We start from the raw sequence: 25,710 nt of genomic DNA on the forward strand, positions 1-25,710 counted from the left end.
ACTCCAGGCAGAGGAAAGAACATTTACAACGGCAAGAAGGAGAGACTCAACAGAGTGTGTTTGCAGTGGTGTGCTGATAAATGCTTAACGATTGTTTCTCAAAAACTAAATAAATAAAAACAGAAAAGAAAAAAGAAAGTACCAATTACTGAATTATAGGGTTTGTCAATTTCCATGGTGTAAAACTCCCACCCAAGACATATTTCAAACCTTAAATAGGATGTCACTTTAACATGGAATTGGTAAAAGGTGTGTAGTGCAGTATTTCCACCATGAAGATATAATATATAATGGACGTGCATAACTCAAGAGCATAGACAGTGACATGTATCAAAATAATTAGGAAGTTGGTGAGTTGAGCATTTACCTTTACTTTAATATAATTTATCTATTTTATTTTATTTTATTTTATTTTATTTTAGACAGCGTGTCGCTCAGGCAGCAGTGCAGTGGTGTAATCATAGCCCACTATAACCTCAAACTCCTGGGCTCAAGTGACCCTCCCACCGCAGCCTCCTGAGTAGCTGGGACTACAGGCACACACCACCATGCCTGGCTAATGTTTTATTTTTTAATTTTTTTGGAGTCAGAGGTCTCACTATGTTGCCCAGGCTAGTCTCAAATTTCTGGGCTCAAGCAATTCTCTTACCATGGCCTCCCAAAGAGGGATTACGAGCATGAGCCATCATGCCCAGTCATAATACAGTTTTAATAATAGCCCTATTTAAACTAGATTGCAAACTTTTTGAATATCTAACAGTTGACTCTCCCAAGCTAGTATGGGCTGTCTCATGTACATTGCTGTGTGCTGGTGAACTACAATCTGTATTGGTGGAGTACAAAGTGTTTGTGTGAAGGAGGGAGAGTGTAAGAGTGCTAAGGAATAGGGAAGGGGAGGATGTTGGACCTTCCTTTTATACCACCCTCATCAGCTTATAGATAGATGGATAGGCAATAATGATCATATATTCAAACATAATAGATAGATAGATAGATAGATAGATAGATAGATAGATAGATATGTACATACATACATACATACATACATACATATATAGATGGATACATAGATATGAAGGTTTACAATCTCAACTTACAGGACTCAGTTTACAGTGTTCTGCTTGTTCTATGCAATGAAATAAAAAGAGCACCTGGAAACAGACGTCTGAGTAATAGCTCCATCAAGTACTGGTAACCAGTTTGAGCATTAATTTTCTCAAAGCACAAAGTATAATATAATAATGCCTTCTTCTCTGGGAAAAAAATTAACTAAGGTTTAATGTGTTGAGGGCTTGTAATATAAATTGCCAGATAAAAAATTTTAGTATCACTGTGGTTTCTACATTGTTTTCATAAGATTGTGCATTTGCTGCTTCTGTAAAAGGTAGAGCTGCTTCTGTAAAAGGTAGAGACACAGCCCTATTTGTCACAGTGTAGCTCCAGCAGTACAGTTTTTTTTTTCTTTTCCGTCAAAGATCAACCTCTTAACATTAGCTTTGAGTCCTTCCAGGCATGTCTACAACCTTTACTTCCCATTTCCCTTTCTGTGCCTCCTTCTATTTCATCTAAGAATTATTTAGCATTTCAGAATAGAGAGATGTTTTTTAAGCCTTTTTGCATTCTTCTCAGGCTGATATAAACATATGAGAGAAATCCAATGTTCAATTAAAAATACAGTTTCCTTGTCTCTAATACATTCTGGTTATAGCTATTGAAATAACCAACTATACTTACAATTGATTACACACAAATCAATCAGTAAGTAAAAATTAACGTATTTCATAAGTTACAGAATGTTACTGAAAGCATGTGGAAACCTATGATAAACACATAATAGAAATTAGCAAAGATAAGAGAAATGCCATGAAATCCAGACATCGGAATTTAGGCTTCACATGATAGGCAACAGCAAACCAAAATACATTTTTTAATCAGACAGTAATATGATAAAAATGGAATTTAAGAAAGAACATCTTTTAAATATACAAGATGGTTTGCTATGTAAGTAGCTTCTTCATATTTGTGCTTAAAATTTATCCACGATTTATTTCCCCCAAGTTTTGTGTAATTAGTAGACATAAAATCTGTGCAGAAAAAACATAAATCAGTCCCTGTGCTCCACATCCGAGCATTCAGGACAGTCTGGAAAGAAAACACAAAGAAGATGGCAAGTAGTCATTTCTCTTGTTGTGTATTCTGCAACATCCCTCTTCTGGTAACCACATCTGATGACTTATTTACTTTTAACTGAGAATTTACTTAGGCTGGCTGTACAATCTCAAATTTTCTCAAAAGAAAAAAGTCACAGTCCCTATGCCAATGTTGAAAGAAAAGAAAAAAAAATCAAGTTTATGTCAATAATAAAAAAAGCCCTTTTGTTCTGATTATACAATACTAACTGGGCCTTTCCCTGTATAACTTAATCTCTAAACTTAATATTTAAATGAGAAATAGAAAGAGACCAAGTGTGAGAGTGAGAGCATGAGCATGCTCTTGGTGGTTTCATTCTGGTATCCAATCCCACTTAAGAACCTATTGACCCTTTTTTACAACAATTAGGAAAATAATAGAGAACTAAAATAGAGCTCATAAACTCACAGCAGATCCAAGAAACACACAAATAAGAGGTAGAACATAATGTGTGCTCTAGGTAAGACAGGTATAACCAAAGCTCAGGGAAGAAAAAATTTTGGTGAAGGGGGTGGTCAAGTACGTTTTGGAGGAAATTGTTTTGGAGCAGAGACTTGAGTCACAGGCAGGATTATCATTGGTGGAAAAGGAGGAGTGGGTGAGATACTAAAACAAGCAGTGGCAAAAGCTCAGGGTGGAAATAGAAGGGAGGGTCATCTTCAATGAATAAGGAGTAATGTGGTTTTGTAAAACATTTAGACCAGAGAAGTTACTGTTGAAGAGAAGACAATCAGGCGCTGTGCAGGCAGGACTTAATTTATACACGGGCTACTGGACCTAAAGGCCTTCAGAGAGGGCAGCTGCTCTGAGCAAAGCTGGGTGGGATGAATTAGATTAGCAAAGGAATAGAAGACAAAAGTCCAAGGGGTATCCAACTCCATGCAAAAAGGAGAGCCTGAAATATGAGGATGGGAGTGAGAACTGACAGAAGGAACAGATGTGAGACGATTCAGAGATTCAGAATTAGACCTGACAGGACATAGTGACTGATTACACTTAGGGAGCACACAAGGAAGTGGGGAGCTGAAGATGACTCAGGGGTTTCCCATCTGCGTGACTGTGAGAATGGAAATGTCATAAATAGATGAGAGAAGGTGAAGAAGGATGCATGAGTGTGATTGTGCTTGGGTTTGTTGGGGTGTGATGTGGAAGGAAATACTGAGCTCAGTTCCATTTTAACTTGGAACAAACAACATAATATTTGAGCACCCTTATGTGTAAAGTAGCATGCACTGTCGAGAGGCAAGAACTTTAAATTTTGTGTTAATACCTACAGTCACACACACCCTGAAATAGAACTCAAAGTCACACGTTTTCCAAGCCTGAACATTTCTCATAAATGTGGCCCAAGACTATCAGCTGAGGTATCACACTAAATAATAAGGTCTCATAGTAAAATAACACTGCAAAGAACCAGTCCAAGTATTTTAACACTTTGAATGTTTCAAAGGATAATAGAAGGTGGAAATGGCTCCTTGGAATTGCATGGAAACGCAGTTAGAAAAAAGCGATAAAATGAAAGATGCCTTTATTCTCCTCCCTGATCCTCCAAATCTTTTACTCCATAATGTTTAATGGCTTGGTTTGCCATTATTAATAAGGGAGATAATATAATCCATCTTGAAATCATTTGTCAATTGGCATTCAGTATTCAAATCAAATCAAATCATAGTTCAAACCAAAAAAAAAAAAAGCAATTTATATCAAGTTACAATGGCACAGCTTAGTAGTATGCATTATAGTACACCAATGACTTCCCCGCAATACAGTCTCTTTCTTCAAGAGGTGAATACTGCAGGTGGGGAGGCGAGGCAAAAGAAATGAAAAAGTGAATGATTTAAAAAAAATAAATAAACTAAGGCAACCAGAGGAAACATATCCCAAGACAGCACACGACTTACTGCCAAATGACTAGTGCTCTTTAAAAGTATTGCCGGATTAGAGATTAAACCCCCTTTTCTGCAAGCAAAATAAAGAAGAGCCTTCGTGGTTTATAAATAAGGAAACTTAGATGAAAACATTACCAATGGCAATTTTGTACATTCTCTGTCCACTTTCATCTTTTCTATGAATTTTTTCTAATGTGGGGTGAATACCACAAAGAGTGTGACCTACTCACTGATTATATATTATGCCTACCATACTAGAATGAATTATTTGAATTAAGAATCCTATGGTATTCTTGTCTTCTAGCCCCACTAGAGCCTAGCCCAAGGTTGAGCAAGAAAAATGCTGCCAATGAATCCTGACCTGAATAGTTAAAATGAATAACCAGAAGTTAGTGGGTAAATGAACGTGATTATTAGTGGGTAAATGCACATGAGCAAACAATTTTCTTTTATGTGCCTCAGTTTCCTCATATGTAAAATGGAGACAGTAACAATACTTTTCATGAGGGTTAAATGCACATAAAGTGCCTAAAACACAATAGCATATAATTGCAGTTATTGTTACCAGAGTTGATAGAAAATCAGCAAAAAGCTAAAATTAGACACTCTTCTGCTTTAATCTTATGCAGAACTTAGGCTGGTGAGAAGTTTTGAAAATTTAGATGTGTGCTCTTTTTCTTTTTGATGTTCCCATATGGAATGATTCTCTCCATTGTGCCACAGAATCTTCTTTTCTGTGGATTTCTCTCAGGAATCAGAAAAGAAATGCATACTTTAGGAATGTAATTCCCTAGAAGTACTTGCCTTTTCTATCCTTATTTTTTATTAACTTTCCTTTGGTAATTCCCCGTTCCAAAATCTCAGAAAATTTTTGTCTTATCTCTTCCTTGTCCCTTTCATAACTACATCCACTTGTCATTAAGGCGTACCAGTTTCTTCTTTCAAATGTCTCCCTCATCCATTTTTTCTGGAGTCATTGCCATTATTCTTACCATTATTAGCCATGTCTCATCTATTTTAATCATCTACTAATTGGTCCCTTTTTCTCCAGGAATGCCGTATGCTCATCCGTCATAGATATTCCTGACAAATTCATTATCCTGAAATTTTCCTTTCAACTGGATAGGTCCATGTTCAGATACTTTCGTGTCTCCCTTCAGAGTAAAATCCGTTTATCAAAGCTGGACTTCAATGACATTCATAAACTAGCCTCAACTGCCTTTCACAGGTTTGTGTTCCTCCGACTCATCGGCCAAATATGCTTTTCAAATCAGACTATATATTCAATGTCCCCCTTGCCTGACTGCTTCATTCTGACTCCTGAACTTTTACCCACATTAATAATGTTTAAGATTTGTTATATGTATAATACATGAGTGCCTTCATTTATTCACCATTATCATTTTTCACTAAATACACATTAATTCACTGCATGCTTTGCCCAAGGTCCTAGGCATTATCTTTTTCTTTTATTTAATATCTTCCTTCTAACACTAGTGCAGTAGCCAGTGGGTACCGATCTCAGTTGCCACCAGTAAAGTCCACACCACCATTATATTTTGCCTCCTTCAGCTATAAGCTTCCTGTTTTTTTCACAACAACCAACTATTTTCTTGGCACAGGCAGACTGTTCTCATCCTGGACAAATGACTCTGTAGAAGAGCAGAGGAAATAGCAGTGATTCACAGAGTAACCAGGCTGAGCCCTGAGGCACAGCAACTTTCTAATAATAATATTGCCAATATTTATTTATCCTTGCAATATCTGTATATGAGTTTTGAAAGAGGTCCAATTCAGTGATATTCACATTAATTTTGACTTACAAAATTATCACCCATCCCATCTAGTCTTCATTTTTAATGAGCATATTAGTGGTACATATCAGTGATTCTAAATCAAGAGAATATGCCAAAATCACTTAGGAAAATTTTCCAAATACATGTTTCCTGGCTACCCTACTCATGCATTGTAAGGAGCATTTGATACATAATGGGGTAGTGTGTCATGGACTATAACCTTCTAAAAAGTGACTCTATGCATTTTTACATCATTCCCCTCAATAAGAAACATACAGAGATAAAGATACAGCCTATGTTTTGAGAGGATTGACCAAAAAAGTATTCTCAAATTGTGTCAAGTACACTGTAAGATCATGGTAAATATTTGTTAAATTAACGAAATAAATGAATAACATAGAGATTTTTCACTGCCACTTGAGTAGAATATATGAACAATATTTATATAGTACTTTATGGAATACACAATGCTGTCATGCATATGTCTAAAATTTCACGGATTTTCAGGTCTAGAATCCAGTTATCTTCCCCTGTCCTGCTGGGTGACCCTGGGGCAAGCCACTAACATAGGTCATGTTTTGTCTTCCATATGCCGGCCAAGTACAAGCATCATCAAATCTCAGTTGTTGCCACATCATGTGGCTTAATGTAAAGCTGCCATTAAATACACTCAATCAAAAGTCTGCTTGGGATGGCATGACCTTAGTTACACACACATACACACAACACACACACATACATAGTAGAACTACTTAAGTTCTACTCTTCCAGAACTAAATGCTTTTAATAGTCAAGAAATTGAAGAGGGCACCATCTTCTCTGAGCATTCAGAAAGCGAAAAACACAATATTATCATTAAAATAGCTACGGCAGAACAAGGGGCTTTGTAAGACTTTGTGAATTGGCATAGAACGATTTGCATAAGCCAGCAAATCATATAAAAAGAATGAAGACTATAAAAGCCACATAATTTTTTAAAATTCTGTCATTTCCTAATTATAACCATGAATTGGAAATGTGAGTGTACCTAGAATTCTCTATTTTCAGATTATTGGCTCTACTGACTTTATTCTAAAAGGCGAAAACATTTTATTTCCTAGTTGGACATTTTTTCTAATATCAATAGAAAATTGATATTGATCCCTACTGCAGGTGGTAATACAACTATCGCCTGTGACATTAAACATCTCTTATTTTATGTGAAAACAACTTTTAACGAAGCAAGAAATTAAAACTCAATACAATTTTGTTATAAACATGGCTAAAAATGTACAGAGAAGGCCTGTCTCAGAAAAATAACTTCATTCATGATAAAATATATGACTAAAAGATCCTTTGCATATAACATATTCTTTTTCTTCTTGACTGAATTTTACTCAGTAAATGAGACATATTTTTAAAAGGTGCAATATTTGTATCTAGCATATATTTTAAAAATCAGTTTCTTTACGGGTATCCAAACACCTAGAAAATTATTAAATCTTCTGTCCCAACAGAGTATCAAAGTAAAAAAAATCACAATAAAAATCTTTAAATAAGTTTAAGTGGAAAAATCTAGCAATCTTTCAATTTTTATTCAATTTTACTCTTCATAATTTTTGCCTTCTCTATTTTAAGTGCTATATAAGTATACCTAAAGTAATACACGTGAGATTTCTGAAGTATTCAACAATAGATACCACTTAAGATACAACTGCATCCATAGTAGGATGCTTAGGATTTCATGAGAAAATATGTACATATGCATTCCGCATTCAAAGAACAGTGACCCTCTTAAGCATGTTAGAGATTACACATAGGATTACAGCCTCCTCCCCTTAGTGCACAGAAGTTCCTCTTCTCTATTCTCCCTCATTGCTTTCAAAACTTCATGACTTTTGGCATTTGGCCAAATTCCACATGCTTCATCTCAGCTGCCACCAGTGGAGTCCAGACCACCATTATATTTTGCCCCAACTGCCACAACCGTCTCCTAAAAGATCTCTTATTTCCTTACAATCCATTTGCTACACAACACTGGATCATTATTCCCCCTTCTTTAAAGTGCTTTAAGGGTTCCTCAATGTAAGTCTTAGATAAAATCCAAAGACCCACAAGAGCTCTAGGATGGAACCCTTGCTTGTCTCAGCCATTGCCCTGTTTCTCCTCACTTGCTTTCTCTGGCCTTCTTTACTTCCCTAAACATGATACTCTGCTTTCCACATAAGGACCACTTCACATACCATCATCCTTTCTGCCTGGAATTCCTTTTTCCGGGCTCTTTATAGGGCTGATTTCTCATCTTTCAAGTCTCTTTTTAAAGGTCACCTCCCCTTAGAGCCTTCCTTGAGCATTCTTTCTGAATAGTTTTCCCAGTGTAGTTCTCTTTCATTGCATTCAGGTTAGGCCTTTGCTAAAAGTGAAGGGTTTTATCATCTATTTTTGTTTGTTGTTTAGATTGTCTCCTCCCATACCCCAAGCTTTATTTACAAGGACAAAGACTCTGCTTTGTTCATGATAATATCCAGTGCCTGGCAATACGTTATGCACACAGTACAAACTAAATATTTGTTGAAGAGAGAATAAATAGGCCAATTCATTGCATAAAAGCAGTGAATTGTTTCCTCTACTGCGCACTCTTCGACCAGCTGAAGAAATTCATTTCTCTTCCTTATAACGCTACCTTCTCAGCCAAAGCTGTTTTAACAGTGAAGGAAAGACCACATGGCTCAGCAGCAGCAAAGGGGCAAGAGCTCCTAAAACAGAGAAAGATGGGCCAGTTTCCAATGTTTATTGGGTCTTTCCCAGACATTGAGAGAAATTATATTCATGATGGGGATGTGTCTGAGGTGGTAACAGTCTACAAGTGGATTATCCATTCTTTTGTGTTGTCCCTGACATTTCTGCCACCCACTATTGTAGGACACAGAGTTGTGAACATTAGACCACGCAGTCTGGAGATCATGTCTAGTATGCAGAGCTTAAAGTCATAGAGAAATAATGACAAGAGCTTTTATCCAACTATTCACAATATCCAAGACCCATTCACACTTTTGTTTAATCTTTTAATTGATGTAAGACATAAATGTAATATGAGATATGTGATTATAAATGAGAAATCACATTTTCAAGCATAAAAATATATATTTCCTAATCTGCTATGGGAAAAGTATACACACAAACACACGTATAAAAACACACACATCATATATAAAAACTATCTCAAAATGAATCAAAGGCCTAAATGTAAGATCTAAAAGTATAAAACTCTCAGAAGAAAACACAGGGGTAAATCTTAATGGCATTTGATATGAGAATGATTTCCTGGATATAAGACCAAAACCACAAATAACCAAAGAAAAAATAGATCAATTAGACTTCATCAAAATTAAAAACTTGTGCTTCAAAAGTACTATCAAGAAAATGAAAAGACTATTCACTAAATGGGAGACAATACTGCAAATCATTTATGTGACAAAGATCTTCTATCCATTACATGTAAAGAACACTTCTAACTCAACAATAAAAAAGACAAATGACTCATATTTTGAAAGACAGATCATCTTTAGAGAAAACCCAATTTTATTCTTAAAACTGAAGAAAATATTTTGATAGATATTTCTCCAAAGAAGATATAGAAATAGCCAATAAGCCCATGAAAAGTTCATCAATATCATTATTCACTAGGGAAACACAAATGAAAACCACAGTAAGACACTGCTTTATACCCACTGGGATGTCCATAACATGAAAGAAAGACAATAACAAGTGTTAACAAGAATTTAGGGAAATTGGAATTCTCTTATTGATAGGAATGTAAAATAATGCAGCTACTTTGAAATACAGCTTAGCAGGTCCTCAAAAAGTTAAACATACAGTTACCATAGGACCCAACAATTTTATTCCTAGGTATATACTCAAGAGAATTGAGAACATCCATATCCCCAAAAACTTGTACCTAAATGCTAATAGCAATATTATTAATAATATAGTCAAAAAGTAGAAATAATCCAAATGTCCATTAACTGATGGATGAATAAACAAAACCTGATATGTCGATACAATCACTGGGCAATAAAAGGGATAAAGTACAGATATATGCTCTGAGTCTAGAAAACATTATGCTAAATGAAAGAAGCCAGATATAAACAGACACATATGATTCCATTGATAGGAAATGTTCAGAATAGGCACACTCATAAATATAGAAAGTAATGGTTTCAGATGCTGTATTTTGAGGAGAATGGGGTAATAAAAGCTAAAAGGTATGAAATTTCTTTTTCAGGGTGATAAAAACATTCCTGAATTACATAATGATGATGGCTGCACAGCTTTTTGAAAACCATTAAATTGTACTCTTTAAAAAGGTGAATTGTATGGTATGTAAGTTGTATCTCAATTTTTTAAAAACAGGTAATCGCCAGCAAAAACTAAAAACAAAACAAAAAATCAGAATTTACTGATTCATGTACCATGATTCAATTTACTCCTGATAATGTCACCTTCCACAGAAAAGCAAACATAATTTGGCTAAGCATAGTTTTTCCTTGGCTATCATATCATATTCTCTTTCTGGATTTTTACCTTCAAATTCTAACTTTATTAGTTCTAGGGTGACCAACCATTCAGTCTGCCCAGGTCTAACAGAAGTTCTCAGGACATGGGAGTTTCAGTGCTAAAATACAGAAAGTTCCAGAAAAACCGGGACAAGTTTGTTTTGCATGACATTGCATAATTTTCTTAAGTCCTCCAATCCTCATTTAAGTACTGTTTATACCCACTATAGACTGTTTATTTTTTGCATATATGAAATGTTTATATATTGACAGAATTTTTAATAACATATGATGTTTATCACCTACTCTATGCTAAACAATGACATAACACTTATGTCTCGATATCACTGGTGTCTGGCTTTTTAAAAAATTTTATTTTTCCATAACTTGGGGTACAGGTGGTATTTGGTTACATGAGTAGGTTCTTTAGGTGGAGATTTGTGAGAACCTGGTGCACCCATCACCCGTTTATAATCCTTCCTTTTATCTCTACACCTCCTCCCAATGCTATTTCACTTGTTTTAATGGTTTATGTTATAAGGTAATTGCTTACAAATTAGTGTATCTTTTCTAAGTCTCTCCTGAGTTTGAAATAGAATAGCCAACTGTTTTTTGAGTGTTGCAACTGGAGATTTCCTTGGCTACTAATACTCGAATCTAATGCTGTGTGTAAACCTGCCTTAGTGCCTAAATTAGCTCTCTTCTTGATTTTGTCATATCCATTTAATCTCTTGAGCTAAAATGAGTTATCTTGCCTCCTTTGCTTTCTTATCACATCTAATGAATCACTATACTCTAATTATACCACATGTGAAATTTTCTCAAATCTTCTCTACCTCCTGCCTCTCCTACCTAGTCCCCCTAATATATGTGCCTGAGACTGAAGAGTAGTCAAGTGTTTCTCGGACATTTTAAATCCATGATAACTCTGAAAAACACAAAAACCCCATTATTTTAAATCAAATTTCAAAATAAAATGCAGTATTAAAAGTAAAACCAAAGCCAAGGTACGAGTTGCTTATTTTCTCCAAATTAGATAACTGTCCTATTCTTCTGATGCAGCACTTCCTGCCTCTGATCTTTCTCTCTCTTTAACACACTTACACCCATACGCACCCACACACACAAATTCCCACCCACCCACGAAACCACATACACACATACACACACACTTCAGTGAATTCCTATAATTTTATGTTACCTTGGCATTCATTTTAAATATAAATTGAACATTCTCATACCAGAAGCAGAGCTTAGCCACCATTGGCACAGCTGCCAGTTCTCTGCCTCCTCCCTGTTCCTTAAGGTGATCGATCCAGATCTACCTCATACAACCGCCTGCTGGTGAAACAACTTCCCATGGGACAGCTAGTTGCAAGCTATGTGGTTTGCCCACTGACCCCCAACACCTCCCCAGATATGCCACAGGGACTATCTCTCAGTGCAGCATGACTCCACTGAGCTAGTGCCCCCTTGCTCTACACTGACCAATTAGAACTCCATGAGGAAAACCTGCGTGGGTAACAGCCTGGACACCAGTAAAGGCTCTGGTCTATGAGTCCCTCACTCTCTCTCTCTTGCTCTTCACTAGCTAGTTGCACGTGTATTTCTAAGACAGCTCCCAGCTTCCTGTTGACCCTTGGAGGCATGCCGGCCCCTTCTCGCTAGGATCTGTCAGTGACACATTGATTCTGTTATTTCATGTGTTTTATTGTGTTGCCTCCTCTGTGTCTCACTTGACTGACACACCTGAATCTAACTCTCCTCCTAGCCAGGGCTCTCCTAGACAACTCTCCTGACATCTTGGTAGGAATAAACTGGACACAGGTCAGTTAAGAGCCACAGGGGTATCTGCCATCATGAACAAGTTTCCTTTGAGAGGGGCATTTGGTCACAGGTCAGTCACTTTAGCATTAGGCCATTCACAAAGATGAACTATTCCATGAAAGGCACACTGTAAACATCCATGACCACACCCCTGGAGCCCCATTGACACGGGGCTAGAGTTTATAGCCACTCTTGAGAGCGACCTCAAGACCAAATAAAAGAAAAATTCAATGCACACAGATTCCAGTAGTCAGTATACGGTTTAAATTACCCCAGCACAACCTGATGTTCTGGGTCTCAGGGTAATTGTTTTCTGCTTCTGGAAGACGGTACCTAAACTTGCATACCTACTAAACTATTCAGTCTTTAAAATCCATATTACTGGCCAGGCACAGTGGCTCACGCCTGTAATCCCAGCACTTTGGGAGGCCGAGGTGGGCAGATCACGAGGTCAGGAGATCGAGACCATCCTGGCTAACACGGTGAAACCCCGTCTCTACTAAAAATACAGAAAATTAGCCGGGCGTGGCTGCAGGCGCCTGTAGTCCCAGCTACTCAGGAGGCTGAGGCAGGAGAATGGCCTGAACCCAGGAGGCAGAGCTTGCAGTGAGCCAAGATCGCGCCACTGCACTCCAGCCTGGGCGACAGAGCAAGACTCTGTTTCAAAAAAAAAAAAAAAAAAAAGAATATACGAATATACCAAGTGATATGAGTGCTATCACCCTGCTTCCTGTCTCTCCACCAACCACTCTTTTTCTTTTTCCCTACTCAGTTAAGCTTTTAGAGAAAGTCATGTACATTTACCCTCTCCTTTTCCCGACTTCTCATTTCCTCCTCAAGCCTACAGAAATACAGCATTTCCACCCACTTATATATTGAAAATGCAATGGTAAATGCCACCAATGGCCTCTATATGACCAAAACCAAAGCACACTTTTCATCCCTTATTTCTTGATTTTCTGCTGCATTTAACACTGTTGGGCATTCCCCTTGAATCCCTCTACTACCTTGGCTTCTGGTTCTTTAACTATTACTTCTTGGCTGAGTTGGGGGACCCTCATACTTTACCCATTCCTTAAACATTGCTTTTATCTAGGGCTCGCTCTTATTTGTTTTTCTATGTATCCTTTGGTGATGCCATCTATTTCCCCAGTTAACTGAGGGCTAAAGGTTAACAGAGCCAACCTCTTATTAGATATATATGCTTGGATAACTTACAGATATAACAAAATCACTATATGAAAATCTGAACTCACCACTGTCCATCTGATATGGTTTGGGTGTGCTCCCAACCCAAATCTCATCCTGAATTCCCATGTATTGGGGGAGGGACCCAGTGGGAGGTAACTGAATCATGGGGGCAGGTCTTTCCCACGCTGTTCTCATGATAGTGAATACGTTTCATGAGATCTGATGATAATATAAGGGGGGGGGGGTTCCCTGCACAAGCTCTTCTCTTGTCTGCTGCCATGTGAGATGTGCCTTTCACTTTCCAGCATGATTGTGAGACCTCCCCAGCCATGTGGAACTGTAAGTCCAATAAACCTCTTTATTTTATAAAATGCCCAGTCTCAGGTATGTCTTTAACAGCAGCATGAAAACAGGCTAATACACCACCTATGCCTAGATTTGGTTTACAGCTTTAATTCAACTTCTTGATAGTGGCTCTTAGTCACCCAAGCCGTTAATATGGTAATCCCCCTAAACTCTTTCCTTACAACCCATATTCAACTGGCAATCAAGCATTGCCCATTTTACTTCTCACTTAGCTCTTGAAATGTCTCCTTCCCATAACTTCTATTACTCCTTCCTCTAAGTTAAGACCTTATTATCTCTCCCTGGCCTATTGCAATAGTTTGTTAATTGATTTACTTGTCTCTAGTTTTGCCCACTTCACATTCATAGTCCATTTTCCCTACTTCTCCTAAAGCAAATAATACTTATTATCTATAGACATACATCTACTGATAAAGCAAATCTGATTATGCCATTCTTCTAATTAAAACCCATTAATGCAATCTTCGTAACTGCATTGTTTATTAAATTTTATATTTTGACACAGTTACCATATAGTGAAATCTAAGTTCTGTCCTAAAATACTAACCTGGGAGGCACTCATATTTTCTATTATCTTTTATTTTTAAAAAAATATTAAAAGAGGTCTGGTCACTAGCCTCTATTGATTTTCAGACCCACTGAAAATCATAAATTATAAATTTAAAAATATTGATCTATAAGCTAAAGCCTGTCCTCAATTATCCCCTCCCAATTTATTTTTGTCCTTTCCATGTTAACCTAAAAAGGGATTTATGTGGCTATGGAGAGTTCCATTCACAAACATTACTCTCTACAGAGAATCAGCTATCATACGGAATGAAAGCAAACTTTAAATTCTTCAAGTCACCGACAGAGAAGTTCATTATTTTAAACAGAAAAGAATTGAATGAGCAAAGAGATTGTCAAAAAGCAGGATCCAAAGAATCTATAGTTGCTTCTTCTCGGCCTCTAAACTCAAAGAGCCACAGAGAAGTTTCCACTAGGTGCAATTAAAGTGACAACAGATTTCTATAACTGTGAAAGTGAAAACAAAGTAAGAGAAAAATTATTTAACGTCTTGTTTTGGAGGATGGCAAATGCTAGTTCATATCTAATAATGTCTAATTTAAAATGAACTTTGGAATAGGTGAGACCAATTAAAATGAAACCTCGATATGTGGAATATAAAGAGATTTTAAAATCAATGTTAATTTCTCAAAGAATTTGAATTCTAAAATAAATAAAATGTTTTCTAATTCCTAGAATATAAGATGAAAACTGGGGATGTAAGTTCTCTACGAATTATCCAAAAAGTTTCAGCATACAAAAATGGCTTTACATACAGTCAGAATATCTATAGGAAAAAGGAAAATGACAACATCATTTAAAGTACTTCTTCCAAGTTTGTACATTTTAAAATGTAATTATCAATCATTTTTACTATTGCTAATTCAAAACTATTTTTATTCCTTGGAAAATACTGATTAAATGTAGAAGATGATATTCAAGTATACTTATTGGGGTAAAACCTATAACACCTATTAAGCCTCCTTAAATTTACCACATTTCATATCCTAAAACATAAATAATTTTAAATGATATGTTACTCTATGTAATATACAAAATATAAGCATTTCAATGACCAAATGAAGGGCAAAGCAGGGAGTAGAGAAGAAATCAAATCAGTCAACTCTGAGTTTCAAATGTGAATGAGACTCTTTCTGTTGGTCATTTAACTAATCATTAGCATCTACACTTAAGAATTCAATAATAAAAATGAAACTAGATGGACAATCCACTTCTGTTTTTGTTTTTGTTTTTGTTTTGAGACAGAGTTTCACTCTGTCGCCCAGACTGGAGTACAGTGGCACGATCTCGGCTTACTGCAACCTCCACCTCACAGGTTCAGGTGATTTTCCTACCTCAGCCTCCCAAGTAGCTGGGATTACAGATGCCCACCACCACTCCCAGCTAATTTTTGTATCTTTAGTAGAGACAGGGTTTCACCATGTTGGCCAGGCTGGCCCCAAACTCCATACCTCAGGTGATCCACTTGCCTCGGCCTCCAAAAGTGCTGGGATTACAGGCATGAGCCACTGCGCCCAGCTGGCAATCAACTTTTAAAAATTGTCAGTTACCTTTAAATAATATATGTTGAAGGTTAGATAATGGACTACCTATGCATTTCCCTTAAACACACTGGCCTCCACTCGGCACCCTGTGTGTACCTTGCCTCCGTACTTCCCTGAGGTGTTATGTTCCAGCTCATACACATTCCAAATCTAAAACAATCAAACAAACAAAAAAAGAACTGCTATCATTTTAGAGCCCTAAGAAAACTGTCCCTTTTCTCCAACTAGTTTAATTCTTTCAATATGGTATTAGAAACATCACTAAACAAAAATATTAAATCCAGAGCTCAGCTAATTTTATCTAATTCAACAGTAGCCTTTTTGTTATATATACAAGAGCAGCCAGAGTATCTACTCTCACATGCAATGTGAATAAATCTGTAGCCATGAGAGACGACATTTTCCATCAATAAAACCAATGCCATACTCACGGTGAAGGTTGGTGGGGCTGGTTTTCAGCATTTCTTGGTGTTTTGCAGGCAGCAGGCTTCGCCATATCCCTGACAACACACCTGGGGCGCATGATAGACAGCACAACGCACTATTAATTATAAAAAGGGTAGAACATATCTAGAAATTAAACACGGTACTGAAAAACAATCTAAGGGAGAGTCTTTGCAAGCCCCTTCAATATTAACCTTGGGACCCCAGCAAAGCCCTTGGAGTTGGACAACTTTGACTCAGGCTTCCAAAAGCTCAATTATACCCGAATAAAATCTGTGCTAGCCTCTGTATTTGACTTTCCTTTTAGCATCAATAACATGATTGTCAGCAGCTTTTCTCATAGCAGAAAAGCTACTGAAAGCTTTGGCGTGACCATATGAAGACGTCTGAAAGCATAAAAATAGGAACAGCTGTTGAGTTGATATGTTAAATTTTGAGCAGGATATTCTGTGACTTTTGCTATTTTACTAAAAAATACAGACTTTTCTTTCACATCATCGATCACCACACAGCTCTTTGTGCAAAAAGATCTGAGAGGCCTCAAGGCATCCCCCTTGTTCAAAATTTCCTCATGCTAAGAGGGGAGGAAGAGATCAAAAACAATGTTCATATATAATGTGAGTGTGTGTGTGTGTGTGTGTGTGTGTGTGTAAACTAAGAAAAGATACCTCCAAAATGTGAAAAAAAAAAGTAATTAAATGTCTGTGCCTTAAGTCATCCATCACAAAATAAATGCAGATGGTAGACAATATAACAAAGCTCCAAAGGGCAGCAGGAAGAGATATTCCTACTTTCATGTAAACAGGGCTTACAAAGCACTGGTGACATTTATCGGCAGAAATCAGAAAACACCTCCATCTGAGGATAAACTTGGATGGCTCAGATATTCCTTCTCCTCAAAAGCTTTAAAATAAACATGGCTTTGAATAGAGAAGGCTTGGTTATAAAACTTAGACCTCACATCTTAGTCTTTGCTAAATAAAATGCCCCTTAGGATCCAGAAGGCTTCAAATATGAATCTGGTTCTTAAGAGCTTTCATGGAGGCTTCTTGGAGATTTTACTACCCTGCTCATATTTAAGGCCAGTCATGTTATTCCAGAAGTGGATCACTGGTGAGGCAGTGGTAGATAAACTGTTTTCCCAGAGCTTAAGGCTGCATGGCAAATTTCTCCACTTCTGAAAGAAATAATACAAGAAAACATGGACACAACGCACAGAAACGTGCACACACACACTGCTCATTCCAAACAAGGTCAGTAAGACTCCGAAATCAATATGTAACGTGACAAGAAAAGAAAACGGTGCCATGTCAAAACCTCAACACACCTTCCCTTTGGGATAAAAGTTTCAAAAAGTGGTGTTCATCAAGAGTTGATGCTAAACTTTCAATGAATTGGTCAAGAGATGCGAGTCAACGACATCCACAGGACCCACAAAGCTTTGTGTTCTTTCCCCAGTGTGGTAGGAGAAGGCCAATCGTGATCAGCCTTGAAAACGTTCAGGAAGGCAGTTGCTAGGGAAGTGTAATGCCCTAGGATTTCTGAACTCTGAAATTTTAATATAACTTACACAAGCTAAAATGTCCGGCAAGTTAAACTTCATAGCATTCGAAAATCCTTAGCAATTCTCACTTAACTAAAAATAGCATATGCAGCATTTTTTGTTTGTTTTTGTTTTTTTTGAGATGGAGTCTCGCTCTGTCGCCCAGGCTGGAGTGGTGATCTCAGCTCACTGCAAGCTCCACCTCCTGGGTTCACATCATTCTCCTGCCTCAGACTCCCGAGTAGCTGGGACTACATGCGCTCACCACCATGCCTGGTTAATTTTTTGTAGTTTTAGTAGAGACGGGGTTTCACCGTGTTAGCCAGGATGGTCTCGATCTCCTGACCTCGTGATCCACCTGCCTCGGCCTCCCAAAGTGCTGGGATTACAGGCGTGAGCCACTGCGCCCAGCCGCAGCATTTTTAATCTACATGCATTGATTTGTGAAAATATCTGAAATATCACCAACTTGGAAAAATTCTAAAGCATTAAATCTATGAGAAATCTTAACTCACCTCTTTTTTTTTCCCTCAAGTCTTAGGTATTCATACAAAGCTTTAAAATACAACAAATCTACTACTGAAGAGTTTTTAAAAGTATATGCTGAAGTAACTATTTTCTAACAAATATAAGGTATTAAACAACATTAAAAGTAGGTTTGTAAGCAAACTTTTTTTTTTTCTGACTAAAAGGCCTTATCTGCTGGGCGTGCTGGCTCATGCCTGTAATCCAGCACTTTGGAAGGCGGAGGCCAGTGGATCAGTTGAGGTCAAGAGTTTGAGACCAGGCTAGCCAACATGGTGAAACCCCATCTCTACTAAAAAAAATACAAAATTTAGCCGGGTGTGTGAGGCATGCCTGTAGTACCAGCTACTCAGAAGGCTGAGGCGGGAGAACTGCCTGAACCCGGGAGGCAGAGGTTGCAATGAGTTGAGATCGTGCCACTGCACTCCAGCCTGGGCGACAGAGCGAGACTCCATCTCAAATAAAAAAATAAAATAAAATAACAATTTAAAAAGGGCCCTATCTTTGTAAGATCTAATCTCAAGTCCCAGTGGTTTTGGTTTAAAATTACAAGTTAATATACTGTTTTTGTCTATGTATGTTACAGAATATTTCTGAGAAAAACTTCATTCAATTTTTTGAATTTTAAAGTTTTATTGAATAATAAAAACACATTAATATTCAAAAGCAATATATTTAGAATTAATCTGAATAAAACAGGAAAACACATTTTCCATAATAAGATATATCCTGGCCACAGGACAAATATTCAAGACTAGAGCAATGTAGCTAGCTATTGAATCTGCATTTTGAAGGGAGGAAACTAATTGTTTCAGGTTGCTAATTATTTACCCAATTTTGGGGGGTTCTAAATCATAGCAGTAGATATTCCTGCATTTTCTAATTTGACTTCTTTTTAAGCTAAAATTTTTTCTAGATATAAGAAAGAAAAGGAAGAAAGTACCCTACATTAAGAGTAAGACACATAAGAAGTATACTCACAAGATTTTTGTTTGCTTGTGTGGATTACCGTTTCTTTAAAATTATAATTGAATTGGATCATAGTTTGGAGGGATAAAATCTTAATAGTTTTGACCGTTTTAACATATGGAAACTGTGTAACCTCAGCAATTTCCACTATCTCCTATGCATTACACTTGGTATAATAATATAAAACCCTCATACTTTAAGAGATACAACAATGATATTTCAGTATGTTGCAGCTTTTAAGGGGTCTGTCTCCGTGTATAATTCACTCCTTCAGCCAGACATAAGGAGACCACAAAAGCTGCCACAATGCTGACTTCCCAGAACTACCACGGATTGAAGGACTAGGAATTCAAAGAGTTTGACCTCTTATTCTTTGCAAAGTCTTTAATTACTCAGATTTATCAGATTGGGGCTCTTCCACAGTCTTCTAACTGCATGTGAGCATTCCCTCATCACTGAAGCATCACTGAAGATTTATGCAAATAAGACATTCTGCAACCGCCTCAGGGGAATGTTCCTCCTGACTCCGCCCTCAGCGCTGCTGGGTTTTATGAATGACTGCAATCAATGCGATGAATGGTTGCCAACTGCCCACTCAGCCACTTCCACTCTTCAGTGCACGTACACACGGGAGAAACTAACATTGCCACAAGCCTGCAGATGAAGCTATGGCAAGGCTTTCATCTCTCCAAACAGGAACTAAATGTGCTTTCAGATACTTAGAGTATGTGAATTAAAAATTCTAAATGCCTTCAAGAAACACAATTTACATAATTACTTTCTCTCTTTTGACATTCCATTTTGGTTCCTGCAATCACTACCCTCTACCCTCCCTCCCAAAGAAAACCACCACTATTTTATGTGAAACTTTATCTGAATTTGAACTTTAAATGGTTTTATCTTTCATCACTAATGTCAGGAAACTAGTTACTGTGCAGGAAGCGGCCACATAGTAGACTATAGCACATTTACATTTCTGTTCTCAATGTTATGGTTTTTTAATTTTCCTATCATAAATGGAGACAATTATCTCCAAACAGTGTTGGGGAAATACATGTGTTTGTGTCTACTTCCCAAGTGTTATTATAGAGTCCACATTGGTCCTAAGAGACCTTAGGAGCAGTTAAGATAATATAAGGTTGACAAAATGAAATGTTTTTCAAATATACAATTTTCTGATTTGCTGATCACTGATTAAAAGTAACTAGAAACAGACAAGAAGAGACTTCAGGGGCTCTGTAGCTGGCCATCTTTCCTTCTACACCCCCCATTCAGTGCTTCATGCCATTCTTCAACATGATATTAACCATAAAGTACCCCAAATACATGCAAAATTCCTATTTCCTGCCTGATTCTTTCTTCTTAACTCCAGTCAGACATCTAACTGCCTCCTCAACATTTTTACTTGGGTATTTAATAGACCTCTCAAAATCAGCATTTCCAAAATAGAACTTTTCATCTTTTTTCCCCCAAACCTGATCCTCCAGAAACCATCTCCACCTTGGCTGATCATAACTACATTTCTCCAGCTGTTCAGGTGAAAAACTTTAGACTTCATTCCTTGTTTTCTCTCACATCCTGTGTCCTAATACCAGACTGGACGTATTTTCTAAATTTGTGTAGAATTTGACCACTTATCAACCCCTCCACTATTGCCACCCTGTCCTGAGCCAATATTGTCTTTCATTTGAATTCTCACCATAGATTTTTAACTGGTCACCCAGCATTTACTATTGTTCTCCTCCTGGAGTCTATTCTCAACACAACAGCCAGAGTGACTCTTGTGAAAGATAAATCAGGTCCTGCCACCTCTACCCAATAGCTCCCTACTTTACTCACAAGAAAGTGCCAGAGTCCTTAGGATAGCATCAGGACTCCCTCCAGCTACCTTCCTGCCTTGAAATCTCTGCACCAACCTTTCCTGCTGTCTGGAATGCTCTTCCGCATACTGGTATGACTAAACCCCTTACTTCTTTAAAGTCTTTGCTCAATTGTCGAGTTTTTGATGGTTCCTACCCTAATTATCCTACTTACTACTACAATCTGCTCCCCTCACCACATCCAAATATTTCCACGCACCCTTCACATTGCTCTACTATTTTCTGAGATGTACTGTCTCCTACTGCTGAAATATGAACTTCTCAAGATCAGAGATTTTTGTCTGTTTGGATCACTGACATATGCCAAGAGCCTAGAACAGTGTCTTACATGTAATAGCAACTCACCACATATTTGTTAAATGAATAAAGAAGATAAAAAGAATGAAAATCTATAGATTTCAAGCTTGAGTAACTAATTTAACAGGTAAAACACAGTGATTTAAAACAGATTCTAGGTAATAGGTTTTGTCTTATTATAGCAAGTTTCTATTAAATATTTATAAAATATAAATAAGTGACCAAAAAGTTTTATGATTTGATTAACTTCACTAAATTTGTTTTCATATGGTTTGAGTAAGATTCACTCTCTTTCTGAACAAGAAAAAGAGTATTTCATAGAATATGACCTATTTAGTGGAAAGGACTCTTTAATATCCAATTACTGCTTTGAACCAGTGAAATACTATTTAACATCTGGTGTATCAATATTTTATCAAATAAGACAGTAAAGTAATTATATATGGGGAAATTTCTTAATAGTAAAGAGAAAATTAATCCTTTTTTTCTGATTTTTTCTAAAGAGAGTAGGAAAGTAAGAACTTCTACTTATTTAATACCTATCACGTACCAAAATACAGCATATCTCACGTATTCTTCATACCACCCTGCCGGGGGATATGATTCTCCTACTTGGCCAGTGAAGAAACTATGGATCTAAGAGGTTAAATTATTTTTCCAATGATAAATGGCAAATGTTGATACCTTAAGAAGTCAGGATTTTAATCAAGGTTGGTTTGGTATTAAAACTAATGTCCTTTCCACCATTCCAGGCAGCCCTCTGTCTTCAATACTTAAAAGATGAATGGAAACTGATAAACATCAGCTGTGAAGTTACAGAGTCCAGCATCCTCAGACATGTTTCAATATCACTGATTTCCTGATATAGGTATATTGCTGAAAGTATTCAAATCATCCTACATAATTCAGTGTTCTCTAAACATTATTCTAGTATTACCAGACCACATCCACAAAATATTACATAAAAGCAGAACAATGGTGACATCAGAATATTGAGCTGGCTAAGCTAGAAGTGTAAAGTGACCTTAAGACCAATGGCAATACTGGAATACTACAAAATGTGAAATGCAAGACACATTATCTGGTACGTAGAGAAAGGGTTTCTATAATACAAAAAAATAAAGAAAGATGAAAAGACAAAAGATTCATTTGCAAGACAAGTAGAATGCAATTGATAAAAATGTCTTCAAATATATATTTTAAAGGAGATCTTTAAAAGCGACCTCATTTCCATTCACAAATTCTAAATGAGGAAAAGCTGAAGAATATTATTTTAAAACTCACTTTATATAAAAATTTGAATATTCATGTCAATTATCAGTGAACAAATGAACATGATGACTGTTACCCATAAGATGAAGATGGAACAGTGAAAATTCTACACCACAAGGGAAAAGTGAATGTTGACATTTCAAAAAGCCAGATTTACTAATCACAAACCATCAGGTCCTGTTACACCACCAGTGTGCATTCAAGGGAGCTTCAGGAGTTTATCAGAGCAATTTTTACTTTCAAAAGGCACGGAAGATAGGTGAAGTAGGTTCCTAATCACAAGACAAGGGAAACCAGCCGGCCATTTTTCACAGTGAGTGATGAGAAATGTTGACCTTCCCCTGAAAAGGCCAGGAAATTATTCACAAAACAATATGAAAAGTCTAGGATTCTAAAATAAAGGTGATAACAGACCAAAGATTCACTACAAAGATTAATAGGAGATTTTAAATTTTGGAAATCAAATTTTTCAAAGACTGATAAGAAAAGAAAATAATAGGTAAAAAGTCAAGCTTCTGGTCTTCTTAATCATTGAAATCTACCCCATTTAACATCCTTTAGATCTCCAGAATACAAACAGGCTTGATTTTATAAGTTTCTCATATTGTTTCCAAGATTTTGGCAACATTTCCAATTAACCTCTTTTTACTCAAGCTATTATTTTCTGTTAACACAGTTTATTTCTCCATTCAGCAATTCTTAAAATGCAATACTTTACTTACTTATGGATTTATATCTGCCATTATTCCCTACATATTCATTCTCCTATTTGCTTTTATTTTCTACTTACTAACCTGCATTCATTCTCCAAAAACCATGTGCTGCCTGCAAATCCAACACAACTTTTGAAAAACTTAGAATGCCAGAAATTTCCTGCCACTAAACCTGCAAAGGAAAACCTGTTCATTCCATAACAAAACAAAACAAAACAAAACAAAACAAAACCTATCCACTGAGAAGTAAGGAATTTCCAGAAGAGGAAGGAATAGTCAGTGTATCAGAGGGAGGTATCAAATAAGATGAGGTCTGAAATCATGCTTTGAACTCTCCAGAAGGAGAAAGAGGTGAAGCTCAAGTGGAACTGCACTGGGCTGAGGAGAAATAGGGTGATGAGAAAATAAAGAGAGAATGAAGATAATTGCTACAAACATAGATGAAAGCTGTACTGAGAAAAGAGGGTATAATGAAGGGAAGATGGTCTTTCTTACTTATGGGTACAATTCTAGGTGAGTCATTACCCACGGGAAAGGGAGAAGTTAAAGATACAGAAAGAGAGGAGAGAAGGGGAAGTGCAAGCAAGCAGTAGGGTGAGGAAGGGGAAGAGGGAGAGAAGAGGAGAAGAGTTTAGTGACGAAACAAAGTTGCTGTGGAGGTAAAGAGGGATTACATGAAATAAACACATAGGGGATTATTTCTCAAAATGTCACCTTTCATTTGACCATAATGGCCATCTCCATTTTCTTCCAGAAAGATCCATGCAGGACAATGCTGCATTAGATTCATTTTGGAAAGGTTTAGAGAATGAAAATTATTTCTCTACCTCTTCACATATTTCTAACTCAGTTCCTAGAGGCAGAAACTTTGGCTCGATACTTCTTTCCCACCTGTATCTGTGCCAGAAGTGGGGAAGAGGGGAGACATCTGAGAGGGCTCTCTCTTCCCACCTATCATTCACTAATAGTTATGTTTTCACTATTTAGTGGGGTCATTATGTCTTCTGCAGGAAGAAATTGGCAGTTTCCTCTTTGGCTTGTTGGGCGCAAAAAAAAATTTTTTTTCACTTCTTCTTGAAGTCTTTCACCCCGCTTCTTTACAGGAAGCCCTCTTGGGCAGACCTCGGTAGGGCAGACTCTGCCAGGCTTCTAACTCTAGCTAACTCTCTTTCTTTCTCACTAACCCATGTCTACTTGAATATTTAGGTAAATACATCTGAAGCCTGCTTAGAAGGGTTAGTCTTTTAGATTTAAAGTTTTTTTAAAAAAAGAAAACTAATTTGGGAATGACAATCTACAGTAATTAGAGAGGACATGAGAAAAACTACAAGGACATCTAATATTTCCAGCAAGGTATGAAACATAGTCTGGATCCATAGATTCAGCGTGTTCGGTTCCATGACCCATTGCAGAAGGTGCTTCTGTGTAAAACATCATCATGGGCTTCAGTTGTATAAACAAAAGTCCCAGTCATTTTATTTTCCACTAAAGAAAACATACTGATCAAAAAGTGAGAATGACAGTATTACAGGAATAATCTTGGAACTAACATATGTTATCTTAAAGACGAAATTGTTTATAGCTTTTAGTATTTCCATTTCTACCAGCAAAGAATTCCAGCACCCCTCACAGCTAACTTTCGTGCCTTACAGCCCAATTGAAAACCACTAGTCTCACCTGCTGGCTTCTTCCCAAGCCAGGCTGTGTGTAGTCTCTCCATTATAAGAAACGATCACCGACTTCATTGAGAGAGAGGTGAGAGATTGTTTAGTAGGCAATAACATCAACTTCAACAGCTATATTAACTCTCTCAAAGAGAGGCAAATAACTAAAAATGGTCTTGATTAACTTGAAAAATCAATTCAGTAAAACAAGATGAATGTCAAGAAATGTAAACCTATTTAGATATGAACAGCAAACAACAACAAAACAGGAAAACAACAGTTAATAATAGCAGCTAAGATTTCTGGCACGTACAGTGGGCCTGGAACCATGATCCGAATCCCACATGCTTTTGGTCATGTCACATAGTCACATATCATATATTATGACTGGTGCTTTGTGAGTTTAAAAAAGGATAATGTCACCCAAATTACAAAATTTATTTGTGAAATACCACAGTTTCTTCTTAGAAGCACAGTTCATCATTTCAAAATTACCTG

General features: G+C 37.0%; 1 protein-coding gene across 19 annotated transcripts in view; it reads right to left on the reverse strand.

The window, feature by feature from the left end:
* Window positions 1–25,710, reverse strand: part of RIMS1 (regulating synaptic membrane exocytosis 1) — a 531,588-nt gene that overhangs the window by 430,869 nt on the left and 75,009 nt on the right. For 18 of the 19 annotated variants that reach the window (XM_055256418.2, XM_063630408.1, XM_063630385.1 and 15 more), the window contains exon 2: window positions 16,337–16,417. The exons of the other annotated variant lie outside the window; for it this stretch is intronic. In XM_055256418.2, coding sequence (XP_055112393.1) covers window positions 16,337–16,417 — 81 coding nt within the window. The remainder of the gene's footprint in view (window positions 1–16,336; window positions 16,418–25,710) is intronic. 19 annotated transcript variants of the gene reach the window in all.

The sequence above is a fragment of the Symphalangus syndactylus genome, chromosome 2 (genome assembly GCF_028878055.3).
Source record: "Symphalangus syndactylus isolate Jambi chromosome 2, NHGRI_mSymSyn1-v2.1_pri, whole genome shotgun sequence".
NCBI lineage: Eukaryota > Metazoa > Chordata > Mammalia > Primates > Hylobatidae > Symphalangus > Symphalangus syndactylus.